Below are 14,864 nucleotides of genomic sequence, written 5' to 3' on the forward strand. Positions count from 1 at the left end.
ACATACTGGAGCTACATAAAATGAACAAATGAAAATATGATGGGATGATAAATCTTTTCCAGGAATAGTTTACTAACAGGTCTCTATATTTCTGTTAGAACTTGCTTGTCCCTGGAAAATGTACAAGAATTAATGAATTCTGATAAAACTGATAAAAGCAAAGATCCTAGTTGCAAGAAAAATTAGGCTGGAATGATTCAGAAGTACTCTTAGCCTTGATTAAGAAGTTCTGAGTAAGCTGCATCTATGCTCAGCTTTGCCTCAATCCTTACTCTTTAGAAGCCAAACCCCACCATCCTTCTCCATCAATTTTAACACTTCTTAATCATTATATCAATTGCAGCATTCACTGGTTGGCACCCTGTAGGTTATATGTTTATCACACTAGTCAGGTTGCCTATTCCGAAACCACTTCACTTGTACTTGCAAAGATGGCTGAATGCTGACACTCTGTATCACATCAATTTGTCCTTTAACTGTAACTTCCACAGTTTTCCCCCACACTATATGTTCCTCAATACCAACAGTGCCATTCACACTGCCATGTTTGCCCTGTTTTGGTGTCATGATTGGTTTCTCTTTCATTATTTTTTTAAAAACTGAGCTGTAATAATGCACTTATGGCATGCCGCCTTCACAGTGCTATTGTACTACTGTCTTAAATAATTAGTTATTACTAATTAATTAATATTCATAACTAAAATAATTATTTTTAGGATCTTTTCTAGTTCTTTCATAGACACCCTCCCCATTCTTAATCTTCCTCTGATTCCCTGTGTTTTCTTTATGTTCAACCGTCAGTCTGCCTTTGGACTTTCTTCTTTGATCTTCCTTAGTAGTTGTTCCAGGCCTGTGAGGGTTTCTGCTAGCATTATGGTGTCATCAGCATATCTCAGATTGTTGATACTTCTTCCTCCTATTTCCACTCCTCTCTCTTCCATGTCCAAGCCTGCTTTCCTTACAATATGTTCTGCATATAAGTTGAACAAATAGGGTGAGAGGATGCAGCCTTGTCTGACTCCTTTGCCAATTGGGAACCATTGTTTCTACGTGTTCTCTCCTGACAGTAGCCTCTGGTCCTGAGTACAGATTCCTCATTAGGACTATCAGATGTGTTGGCAATCCCATATTTTTAAAGGTGTTTCATAGCCTTTTATGATCTATGTAGTCAAAGGCTTTGCTATAGTCCATAAAGCACATGCTGATTCTCTTTTGGAACTCTCTGCTATACTCCATTAGCCATTGTATATATGACGAGGAAGATGCATATTTTAATAATGAAGAGGGAAGATGCAATCTCTGCATGAAAGATCCCCATCATGTAAATGGCAGAACCACTTTTCAGACATGTAAGACAATTCCACATCTGCTTTTTCCACATTACATGCAAGAACAATAATTAGTTTATGTTCTACTCTTCCTCTTTCATGGCAAACAAAAATAAATATGAGTAAAATAAGACATATAACAAAATTAAGCAATTTTAAGTTCAAAACAGGAATTCCAATGCCATATATAATAAATAAAACACATTAAAAGCTCAGGCAGCAACATGATATATGAAACCAGTCTTTAAAAACCTATTGAAACAAACCAGTTTTCTGTTGCTGACTTAAACAGCTATAGAGAAGGGATGAAATAATTCAGTGACAAGGCCGTGCCATATTCATGCTACCACTTCAAAAGCCTTGACTTTTCTGCAGTTATCTAGGAAAGAATATTATCTGGCAAGATCTACTCTGAGTAAGCCATGAGAACAGTCCAACACACATTAATCTAACAAACACTTTTGTTTTTCCCACATAAAACATATACCATTAGAAAGATCCAAAACTGTACTTTGGTGTCCAGCACTAATGATATTGGTACTTTACTACATCATCCCTATCGCTGCATCTCTCAATCATGCCAAATGGCTCAGAGGGTCTCCCAGCTTTCTGCAGGTTTTAGAGTGCCAAGGAGGGGGTGGTTTAAAGCAGAACGAAAACTTGCTAGCTCTGGTTAAGTCCGTGCAGTCCAACAGATTCTATTCCAAATGATAGCTGTGGCCACGTTTCATAAGGAAGGTAAGTAACAAGATGACCATGAGATTCTTATCTATTTCCCCCAATACATCTTCTATTTAGACTGGGGTAGGAATCATGTGGCCCTCCAGATGTTGCTGGACTGCAACTCACAGCATTCTTTACCTCTGCTATGCTTGGACTGATGGGATTTGAAGTAGAACAATATGTATAGGGTAACAGATTTCTACCTCTGATTCAGATGATTAATTGCCACAATACATGACCCAGGCTACCTGTAAGAAGAAGTCTGTTAGGACATCAGGAAACAGCATACCTCTTTAAAAATCTTAGGAGGTGCAGCTATAGCCTTCTCTTCTTCCAGGTATGAGGGCCATGTCCATGCTTTCTTTGCCTTTGACATTAAAGCTGGGATTACAAATTAAAAAATTTAAATAAATTAGATAGTTTCACAGCTTTGCAAGTAATTTAGGCAAGTTACTTTATTATATAAGGTATGGTAGCAGCTACACTAACTATTTATCATATTAATGATTTGATTTACCATTGTTCTTAGTGCAGCTGCTTACCTATCACACCAAACAGTTATTCAATTAACCAATACTTCCTAATCATATTTTCCCCCTTCCAATACCTCCTCTGCTATTAATACAATGCATCTACTCTGCTACTTCATGTGGCTCCTTAATATGGTTACAGCCCCACCTCGTGGATACCAAAATCCATGGATGCTGAAGCCCCATTATATACGATGGTGTAGTAAAATGGTAGTCCTTATATAAAATGGCAAAATCAAGGTTTGCTTTTTGGATTTTTAATTTTTTAAAAATATTTTCAAGATGTGGATGGTTGAATCTGTGGATGCAGAATCTGAGGATATGGAGGGCTGACTGTATCTCATTTTTTGTTTAATTACTGGTTCTCTTTATTCTTCTTAACTTTGGCATATGTTTCAGATTTGACCCCCCCCCCCCCCCCCCCCGGCTGCTGCTACCGCCCAGGAGACACAGAGCAAGGTCTCCTTGCTGTTTTTGGAATGCATGCTTTCAAACACTATCAGTATGACCTTTACATATGCTAACATAAATCCTTGCTTGCATTCAAAAGATTTAATTAACTTTATCTCATTTATACTGAATGCTCCCCTGTGGAATGGTATAACAAAGCCAGTGTATATGAGAAGTTATTCAGTCAAATAATAAAATAGAAGTACGTGGAGAGCAATGCTTTGCAGACTTTTACATTGCAAAATACAAAAACTTTCCTGGACATAATACCATATTTTGCTTTCACAAGGTAAGTAATGGACCTCTGAGAAAGTGATGAAAACTTTACACTGAAATTATATTAACATAGGCCTGGTACAGACCGGAGCTTTGTGCCAGCCTGGGGCCGAAGGTAGGGCTTGGTAGAGCAGAGCATCTGCATGCTCCCGAGCCCTACCACACGCCACTGCTTACACAGGGCACGCCATGAATGGCGCCGTGCATGGGGAAGAGTCATGAGGGCACGATGCAACCCTTTTATGGCACTCCTGTAGCGCCGGCAAAAGAAGCTCCTTTTCGGGGCTTCTTTTCCCGGCGGGTTGGTGGCATGGCATCCAGTTACTGCATCCCCAAACCTGCGTATCCAAGGGCAGCACAAAGCCATTCCTTTTGGGTGGTCTGTACAAGCCCTTACTCAAATAACTTACTCTCTTTTAAAATTGCCATCTCTCTTTTCCTCTTCCGTGTGGCTCTCTGAGAGACTCTTAGTATCCTTCCTTCAGGGTTCTCTTCCTAAGTCACAAAATTAAAGTATAAATAATAATTTAAACAACTTTACAAAGCAGATTTTCTAAACCTTTTAATATTTTAATCATGACTAACAATTTGTCTCACATAATTTGTAAAATGTCCAAGGCTCTCTATGTATGTTTATTCTAATGTAAGTCCCATGGAGTTCATATCTATTAGATCTGTTTTAAACACTAAAACCTTAAAGATCTATGCACTTACAAAAAAAAAAGCTGTTTGTAGTAAATACATTGGGCCCTTGGTATATGCACGGGATCCGTTCCGGACCCCTCCGTATATACCAAAATCCACGTATGCTCAAGTCCCATTTGTTCCCAGTGCACGCGTGCCACCGTTGGGAACAAAAGTCCCTGGCCTCCCTTCCCCTCCTCCCTTCCCCTCCTCCTTCCCTCCCTGCCTCCCTTCCCTCCCTCTTACTTACCTTTTGGGCCTGGGAGGCCTCCGGCACAGCTCCTTGGTCTCCTTGCTGCCGCGGGAAAAGGCGGGTGGCGGTGGCCAAGCCTTGGCCTTCTCACCGCCGCGGAAGGGCCCGATGGCAGTGTTGGAGGCCAAGAGGTCCCCAGCACCAACACTCGGCCCTTACGCAGCAGCGGGCGAGGAGGCCGAATGGCAGCGTGGGAGGCCTTGAAGGCCTCTGGCGCTGCTGCGCTCTGCCTCCTCGCTGATGCCGCAGGAAAAGCCCAGTGCTGGTGGCAGTGAAGAGGAGGTGGAGCGCAGCAGCACCAGAGGCCTTCAAGGCCTCCCACACCGTCACCAGGTGTCCTCGCCACTGCCACCATGGAAGGGCTGGGTGCTGGTGCTAGGGGCCTCTTGGCCTCCAACACCGCCATCAGGCCCTTCAGCGGCGACGGCAGCAGCAAGGAGGCCAAGCAGCTGTGCCAGAGGCCTCCCAGGCTCAAAAGGTAAGTAAGAGGGAGGGAAGGGAGGAAGGCAGGGAGGGAAGGGAAGCGAGGAAAGGAGGGGAGGAGAAGGAAGCTGTCTCCAATGGCACGTGCGCAGCCATTGGGGACAACTTCCTGGTTTGCCATCCGTGGATGCTCAAATCCACGGATGGCAAATCTGCGTATAAGAAGGGCCGACTGTATAACAATAATATTGTGGCTCCTGAAATGAGCACTTTCCACAAACATCACTCATGGCATATACAGTCGTCCCTCCACATTTGTGGCTTTGATGTTTGTGAACTGAAAGGAGAATTCTGAGGATATGAAAAATCCTTGCAATATAAATTGCCCACTTTTCTAGGCATTTGTAGATTTACAATTCTACAGTCAACTTCTGGCAGATGCTGGCCACAGACTAGAGATTCTTAGAGAGGTATTCTCTCAGGTTTTAAAAATAGTGTTTTTATTTGTGTGGGTTTTTTTCCTCACTTTCATGGGGGTCCTATGCCCCTAACCCCAGTGAATGTGGAGGGCCCACTGTGAACTTCATTCACTATTTCCAAAAGATAAATGACTAATTTTGGTCCATTTTTAAAAAAAGATGTTTGTAACTAAATATAATCAGATGAGGCCTTTCTATTTTTTAATGTTATCTGTACTCCCTAGGCTTTTAGGCACTTTACAGTATATAAATGCAATGATATGACAATCTAAAAATGCTGCAATCTATTCTTGTATATATGATGCTTGTGGCTGATGGGGTGGGGAAAAAGATACTAAATTAAAATCAAAGACAAACTCTGCGATTTAATTTACTTCAAATATTCTTTTTAAAATTTTGGACTTTTAAATTAGTTTGCATGCAAATCAATGAAGTATGAAGCTTCTTTTGAGTGCTACTCTCCCCAGCACATCACCACTCTTAATCACAGGAAGTAAGGTTAGATCAAGTGTGGACATAATTTCTCTGGGAAACTGACCGTGAGTAGTTAACTACAAATTAGATGATGGAATTTTGTTTACATTTTGCTTGTTCTAAAATTAGGTATTTCATGATACTCTTCCAAAAGGACAGACGCATTTAAAATGTACAAACTGTGTCAATTACAGAACTTTTTAAAAAAAATCCAGTTGCAACTGCAAATACTTTTAACCTATAACCCTGTTTAGATGAACCATACTAACTATTTCCTTTTCCTTTTTGTTTCTGTCTTCCGTACATTCTGCCTTTGGAGGCAATTTGGTTTTCCTTTTCTGATTGCTCTTAGAAGAGTCTTCATCATTGAATTCTAATATGTCTTTGTCTTCCTTTTGCTCTCTAGAAAGAGAATTACAGAGACATTAATTTCTCCCACTGTCAAAAAATAAAAATAAATAACGACTTTCAAGAACTGAAATTTAAATACAAGCCAAGAAAAGCCATTACAAGTGCTAAAAATATGAGATATCCTATAGAACAGGGTGGACAGAACGTAGCAGGTATATTGGTAGATCTTGAAGGCTACATCTGCACTGCAGAAATAATCCAGTTTAACACCGCTTATTTATTATTATTTATTTACGGTATTTAACTGCCATGGTTCAATGCTATGGATTTCTGGGGACTGCAGTTTAATTGAGATATTTACCCTTCTGTCAGAGAGGTCTGGTGCCACAATAAATACAAATCCAAGAATTCCATAACTTCTAGCCATGACAATTAAAATGGTGTCAAACTGGATTATTTCTGCACTGCGGAAGCAAACTAAGGAACCGACAACCAGAACCCTGTCCATTCCTGTGAGGGAACATGGAAAGTAAAATGTTGGTAGAATCTGACTATGCCTGTTTAAAATAGCTTCCTAAATTGACTACTGTTTTACACACGTAGAGTGCATCTACATTGTAGAATTAATGTGGTGTGACACCATTTTGAACTGCCATGGGTCTATCCTACAGAATTAGGGGATTTGCAGTTTTGGGAAACACCAGCACTTTTTGACAGAGAAAGCTAAAGACCTTGTCTTCAAAAGCAACTCTTTTCCACTACAAATCGCAGGATTCCATTGGATGGAGCTACAACACTTAAAGTAGCATCAAACTGCATTATCTTTATAGTACAGATGCACCCAAAGTCCAACTTCCATTTTATTTACTTATTCATTTATTCATTTAATTTATACCCTGCCCTTTTTCCATCAAGGAACCTAAGGTGGCTTACAAAATTTAAAATAAAGTTTAGCTAAAAATGTACTATTACACAACTTTTTAAAAAATAACAATTAAACCCCAGTTCTATTTAAAGCACTTAGTTAAAACAGTTTAAAACCATTTAAAATATAACTAAAACATAAAAAATAAAAACAGAGCACACTGCTCTGAATAGCCTCTTCGATCAACCTAAATAAAAAGGTATTAACTTGCTGGCAGGAAGAGAGCAAGGAGCAGGCTAACTGGACCTACCATGGAAGAGAGGTCCAGTCTAGGAGTAACCACTGAGAAGTCTTTCCCTCATTGCCCAGAGATGGAACAGTAGTCAGGGAAGCTGTTTCAAAGTTACATCAACTCAAGTCTAGCCAAAGCTATGAACCTGAGATTCTAGCTCAGGCTGACTCCCTATTCTCTGATCTGTCTTATAATTGACCAGGAGCACCTCTGCTTTGCCTGGATTATGTTTCAATCTGTTCCAACTTCATACAGTCCATTACTGACAATGGACAAAGGGGGTTGCCCCTAACTAGATATGCCTAGCACTGTGTTGTAAGTGGTTCCTAAGCAAGAACTGATAATTACTGGAAAAACATTATTTTCATGAGGTGTACAGCAAACATCCATACTGTATGAAGCACTTGACAAATGTTCAATGATTTCAATCACTGTATTTCTCTCCTCTCCAGAGTAAAGCTAAAACAGTGATAAACAGACTTTAAAGATACAATGTGGACTGTATTTTTAAGATCAGCTGATTTCACAAAAACAGCTTTTTCCACCCCTGCTACTTCAATGTTTCTTATATTGCAACAGTATTTACACTTGCTGTCATATTATTTTGCACATTTTACAGCAATGCTTACCTGTTTTTAATCTGATGGGCACACTTTGGGCTGCAAGCTCTGTCTCCAGCTACAAATTCCACTGTGGTTCCAGGATGAAAACAATTTTCACAGAAATGAAGCCCATCTACTTCCTTCAGATTTGATGGTATATCTGTCTTCTCTGAGAAGGCTACATAGTGGAAAGAGCAGTGGGTCTTTGGGACTGTGTATAAGTGAAAAATAGCAGACATAGTTGTGTATCATGTATAACAAGCAAAATACGCCAATGCAGCATACATATATTTCCCAAGCCTTTCTAGTCTCACTTCTGCCATTTGTGCTGCTATGAAAAAGTGATCAAGGGTTTGCAGCAGCTATCAATTACAGAAATATTATTGGATTTAGTTAAGATAACTCAGCCAACAGCATTACAGCCATTCTACTTATATTTATTATTTTTTATAAAATGGCTTGCAAATTTCAGAACTGTAATGATTAAAATGTTAACTAACTTTCCTTCTTCTAGAACAGAATTAATCAAATATATTGAGCTGGATTCAGAGTGGTGGTGAGTAAAAGTTCAACACTAGAGTTTTCACTGTGGGGAGGAGAAGATGTATTCTCACTGAATCCATTTTCCACTTACATCCTTTTTTGCCCTCTCAGGCGGAGTACAGATGGATGGGAAGCGCCGTCAGGGGGCCAAAACTAGGCCTTGGGAGAGTGCAGCAACTGCACATTCCTGAGCCCTACTACATGTAGGCACTGCCATGATTGCACAGCCCCGCCCACATGAGGCGCGCATCCATGATGTGTGGGAGCCTGAGCGCCCAAACTGCTCTGGATGGAAGAAGCATCAGTAATAATTCTGGGAGCTGACGTCCAATACAACTGATCTTCACATTTTCTTCAAATAGTGACCTATTATTCCATGCTATAGACTTGTGAATGGTAAGTTATACTTGTCAACAAACAGTAATCTACATGGTACATACAAACAGTAATTCTCAAAGCAGTCTCTAGCTTTTGATATGAATCCTGTTGATTCATTGCTATTTAATTTAATGTGACTTAAAGACAAAACAATAATTAACAGGCACTCTGGTCAGGTTTGGAACCACAGTTTGCAGAGAAAGGGATTACTGTTCTGGTGAAAATATGCTACACACACCAGCTACTATTTACATTGGATAGAAAGCTTTGACTGGTAGCAAGAACAGGTTTTCTGTAACTTTAAAGAGCACATGGGAGGGGAGAAAAGTTTGATCGCAACTGCAGCATCTCCTTTGCCACTTAACATGGACCTGAAGTTTTACTGAATACAACCACCACCATCATAATGCTACTGTTTTTTTTTAGAAAATATCCTAACATGTAGTTTGTACCACCAAACCTGTGTAAATTCCATTTATTTAGAAATGACCCATTATTATTGTTATGTGCTTCCAAAGCCAACTCCAAATTATGATGACCTTACCCTAGAATTTTCTTGCAAAATTTATTCAGAGGTTTGCCACTGCCTTCATTTGAGGCTGAAAGAGTTTAATTTGTTCAAGGTTATCCATTCAGTTGCCATAGGCTGGAAGAAACAGGCAGGAAAGAACGGCCCGAATCTAGTCCAGTCCAAATCCCACCGACTGCATGGCCTGCTTCCAAGTTGGGCTGTGTTTGCTGGGGCTGACTGGTGCTTCCAGGAGCCAGATTATCCCAGCTCCTTTTTGCTCTTGTCCAAAGACCGGAGTGCAGCCTCGGCACAGCTTCCAGCCACTCTGGAGGCATGTGTCTAATTGGTATGCCTCCAAAGTGGCCAGAAGCCACTTCTTTCTGCCTGTGTGCTTCGCTTCCATGATTCAAACACTGGTCTCCTGGAGTCCTAGTCCAACATTCAAATCACTATACCATGTTAGTTCTCTGAACTGAACCATGCATGACTAGAAATTAATGGACTGCACTGAAGAGTTTGTGTTTAAATAAACTGTATTCTTATCCACACAAATAAATAACTTGACTTTTCTATGACTGTGTGATAATTGTACAAAAACAATTAAATCAAAGTTCTGACCATCTTGAGCAGTGGGCACCATCCAGGTTGTGGTAGCTGAGGCCTTCTTAACACTTTCCATCTCTGTTTCATCAGTGATCACTTCCAGGGCACCAAATTCATTCACACGAAACTGATTTTAATGTAAAAATGAGAAGAGAAAAGCTATTTTTAATGTAGCCCAATTAGGGTTTTTTTGTATGTTATGCATATATAGTAGCTTCTGACTTCCTAATTACTTCTGTACTCATCACACATTTTTGCAAGAAATCCTAACAAGTTCTCTTACCAGTCCCTGTGCTTTCCATTACGCCTATACAGTACTCAGAATACATTCTGAATTGAGAAATAGCTGGCCAATCACCACCTTTAGGCCAGCATATAAGACGTTATCCTGCATGATATCATATGCTGCTTCCTCCTGTCTGTTCACCCATCAGAGGGTGCAGCTGAGGTGCATCACACAGTGCAAATACACTGGGGATCAAGGACAGCTTTTGGGAAGCTGAATCGAGTGCCTAGTCTTTTAGATTCCAATCCCAATTTAATACTGAGGCATAAAGAGATATAAGAATACAGAAAAAGAAAATTGTGTACAATTAAAAGGCAGTAAGTAAAACAAATTGTATAATGGAAAAAAGTAGCACACCACTACCATCTAGTGGTCATTATAAAACCATACCATGTAGTTCCAATGAAAATCTGTTTTAAAGGAAACATTGACATTGGATTCTAACTGAGGATGCCAGCAAAATCCACTTGTAATCCGTTTGTCATTAGAATATGTTCTTACACACCGGACACTATGTAGGGTTCGATGTAACAAGTATCCACAGAATGTGTGGGCAGATGGAAATAACTGTTGTTGTGGGCCTTCAAATCCGACCTATTGTGATCCTAAGGCAAAGCTATCACAGGATTTTCTGGGGATGAGAGCAAGTCACTCACCCAAGGTGAATGGGTTTCTATGGCTGAGTGGACAACTGAACCCTCATCTCCAGAATTGTAGTCTAATACTCAAACCACTATTCCACAATGGCTCATTAATCACCAGTCAGCAAATAATCACCAGTCAACAAAAAATGCCATATCCTAATGCTCTTTGACAATTAGTATTTATTATCATTTTTACTGTACTTCTGTGTACACTTTTCAGGGAGTATGCCCCCAAGATTTACTTCAGAGTAGGCATGTGTATGTATACACACACACACATACATGTGCACAATACAGAGAAAGACTCCTATTCAGAAAACTGTGTCTGTGAATTATTTTTATGAACTAAAAGGTAACAGAAAATAATGAGGAATTATATTTCTCAATTATTTTGTAAATCCAGATCCCCTCATGTCATTTCCTTTTCTATCTCCACTTTCTCTCCTTGTTTAAAAGCGACGCTGTGACATACTACAATTCATTTTCTTCATCCCACTCTTCTCATGCTAACCCCAGAAATAAATCAGTGGATTTGTGTCTTCAGATCAGTTGTAGAGGCACTCATCAGGCCAGAAATGGATAGAAAGTAGATCAACATCTCCTGGTGGATCTCTGGGTGATTAGCAGTAGATCAACAAGGATTTTTGATGGAAACAACAGCAAATGCTCTGCCTAAATGGGCACTGCTCTAATATGTCTGATTGCTCTAAGATGTCATTATAATGATGTTGCTCTTTGTGTACCATGATGTTTGATTGGCTGTCCCTAGCAGATCTTCCCTTTCTGGTCTGGTTCCCCTCAGTTTTTTTTCTTTCTGCTTATCTCCTGATATTCTCAGCCCCCTTTTGTTTTCTTATCACTTGTCTTACCACTCTTTTAAATCCTTTTTAAGTTGACATTGTTTAGTTCTCTAATATACAGTTATGGTTTAATTTGCCTCACAGTGGCTGGCTGTGGGTTAATTGTCTGGATAGATGTAAAGCAGAAGACAGCATATGTTGAGACAGAAAAAGCAGCAGCTAATGACACCAACCTACTTCATACCTCACACTGAATTATATTGCTAAAATTAATGGAAACACAGTATTGAATGTTTCTGTATAAGGACTGTAATCTTAGCTCAGTGCTGACAATTGAAACAATTCTTGCACCATTTTTTAAATTCTAAGTATGCAAAGAATATTGTAGCACCTCTGAAACTAACTCAGACAAAGAAGTTTGTAGTACTGTATAAGCTTTCTCAGACTGAGAGTTCATCTACACCTTCTAAAATTCAACAAGGTGTCCCTGGAATGAGATTATTCTGGCCCTGAATTCGCCCCTTACCTGCTTTACAGTGATGCTGCTGCCTTCACTCTTGCAATACCAAGCAGCCTGATACCCTTGGTGTGGGTGCATCACTCTGAGGCCAGAACGAGATGCCCAACCAGTGGGCAGCTCAGGTCTCTTTGAATCAATGAGATGGCAGCAACTGCATGGTCCTAAGCTGCCCACTGTGGGCATGTCAATTTGAGGCCAAAATGAAGGGCCCAGCCATATTGACAATGCTAGGTGCCTTATTCCGACCTCAGAGTGACGCACCTACAGAGACAGGCAGCTCAGGACCACGTGAGTGCAGGTGCCATCACTGCCACAAAGAGACCAGAAAACCTGCACCAAAAGGTGAGATAAGTAAATGAGGGTTCGAGGGTAGAAACCTCAAACTGGATCTGGGTGTCATGAACCTGCACTGTGTAAACACGAAGCAGAGAGCCTGGGGGGAGTTCAGGGTATTTAATATTTATGTAGACAAGGTCAGAGTCTACTTCATCAGAAGCATGGAAAAGTGCTTATGGACAGACATTTATGTCCATGAGTGATTATGTTTCTGTGAACAGTAACAGAAATTTAAAACTTATATGTATGTTAATGAGGTGACAGATTTAGTTTTAATTATGGTTGTTGAGGAACAAAATTGGGAAGAAAGATTGCTACACATACATACCTCCAGTTTCCACTCTGAACAATCTACCAAATCCATAGTTTACAGCCAAGCCCTCCAATACAATTTCATCTGCTCAGACCCAGAAGACAGGTATGTCACTCATGAAATTACAGACAACAGCCAACAAGCTATAGTACCCACCATATGAAACCGAAAAAAATCAACAAGGCAAGACTCTTACTCAGGAGTAATATATTACAGAACAGATCAAAAGACAGGAATCTGCACACACATCTATTCAGCAAACATCATCAGAGGATCTAATGAAATTACCCATTGTATTGGGCAAACAGGCCAGTCTATGCATCAGAGAATAAATGGACATAAATCAAACACTAGTAATGAGAATACAGGTTGAGTCTCTGTTATCCGAAATTTTGAAATCTGAAAAATTCCAAAATCCAAAACTGTCCACTTGGGTGGCTCAGATAGTGACACTTTTGCACACAAACTTTGTTTCACAAACAAAATCATTAAAAATATTGTGTATAAAATTACCTTCAGGTTATGTGTATAAGGAATATATGAAACATAAATGAATTTAATGTTTAGAAATGGATCCCATCTCCAAGTTATCTCATTATATATATGAAAATATTCAACATATGAAAAAATCCAAATCCAAAACACTTCTGTCCCTAGCATTTCAGTTAAGGTCTGTCCATAAGAACGTCACTCCATGCATCTAATGAAGCAGGCTCAGTCTACAAAAGCTTTTGCTACAAACTTCTTTCTCTCAGTCTCAAAGATACTACAATATCTCTCTGAGTACTGATGCAGACTAACACTGCGACGTCTTTATTTAATTCTAAGTTCATGTCTTTTGCATTTGGCTCTGTTTAGTGGGGCTTTATTCTTAAAAAATAAACAAAGTAGATCCAAGTAGCCTAAAGCCTACATGCCCCACATTAGACAATACCAGTGGATTATCATTTGCAAATGATACTGCATTGACAATATTTTAAAGAGACAAAAGTGGAATAAATTAAGCCATTTGTCATTGATAACAAACAGTTTGGATGGTAAATTTGTCTCTAACTACCTTTGCCATGCCATTAACTTCCCCATGTATTGCTCCTAAATAAACTTCCTGGATGTATCTATTTTTGCAATGATTGTTGCAGTTAATACATTGATTTGTTTGTATGCAATGACTATATAGGAGGCCTACTTGTAATTCTACTTTGAAGATATGGCACTTGAGAAAAACACAAGGCATAAATATTCCATATACTCAAACTGTACCAGGAAGCAATTTTAAATTACTACAGCTTGCCCAATTTGTTGGAAGCACTTGAATCTAGAAGTACTAGAGATTGTGTGCACCCGTGATTCAAAAAAGCACAGCACATTTATATATGCTCTTCAGTTTAGGAGATATCAACTCTTCTAGTCCTCTAAACAGTGCAAAGCAATTGTAAACCATTGAAGTGCTTCTGAGTTGAACATGCTGCTTAGCTTGCAAAATGGAAAAGTTCCAAACCTTGAATCCCCTTGCTAGTCTACAGTTACTGTATCTATCAAACTATAAGCCAGTCTGATTTGCTAGTTTTCATTTTATTTTCACCTCTTTGTGCATTTGATTAATAATTTGCATTTTGAAACAAACCACAAAATACAATGTTAAAAACAAATCTGGATAATGAATGAGTATGTAACAATTGCAATTTTCTTGCAGACAACCTTCAAACTGAAAAAATTGCTCAAGGCGAAGTATGAAATTACTTACTAAAAATAACACAACACTGAATATTAAAAACAAGAAATGTAATCTCTAGTCTTTTTTTTAAATTTTGGAAGGAAAAAAAATCAAAGCATGGGAATGTCAATGCATGTATCTACTACTACTAAGAAATAACCATTGTGGAATGGCTCTCTTCATCACTATTTCTTTTCTTGGGGGCTATTCAACCAGGCTACAACAGCTGCTTGTTTTCTCTTTAGTTTCAGTTTTGAACTTAATATCTGTATTGATCTGTGACCATATCATTGTCTATTAAGTGAGAATCTGTACTTCATCAACTGAATGGGGATCACATCTTGACCTCAAGGAATTAGCCTCAAGGAGTGACAGGTATAGCTATAGGAGAAACTGCAGATGGTGCTGTATAATGGCACCCAAGATTATCCATATGATATTATCATCCAGCTCGGGAAGAATTACTTCAGTAGGCATAAATTACCT

At 39.4% G+C, this 14,864-nt stretch overlaps 1 protein-coding gene across 1 annotated transcript in view; it reads right to left on the reverse strand.

Moving 5' to 3' along the window:
- The window catches only part of L3MBTL3 (L3MBTL histone methyl-lysine binding protein 3), a 108,918-nt gene that overhangs the window by 73,909 nt on the left and 20,145 nt on the right, over positions 1-14,864 (reverse strand). The window contains 5 exon segments of the mRNA XM_042444750.1: positions 2,341-2,432; positions 3,718-3,802; positions 5,890-6,022; positions 7,758-7,941; positions 9,781-9,892. Of these exon segments, the coding sequence (XP_042300684.1) occupies positions 2,341-2,432; positions 3,718-3,802; positions 5,890-6,022; positions 7,758-7,941; positions 9,781-9,892 (606 nt within the window).

This window comes from Sceloporus undulatus, chromosome 1, assembly GCF_019175285.1.
Source record: "Sceloporus undulatus isolate JIND9_A2432 ecotype Alabama chromosome 1, SceUnd_v1.1, whole genome shotgun sequence".
Taxonomy (NCBI): domain Eukaryota; kingdom Metazoa; phylum Chordata; class Lepidosauria; order Squamata; family Phrynosomatidae; genus Sceloporus; species Sceloporus undulatus.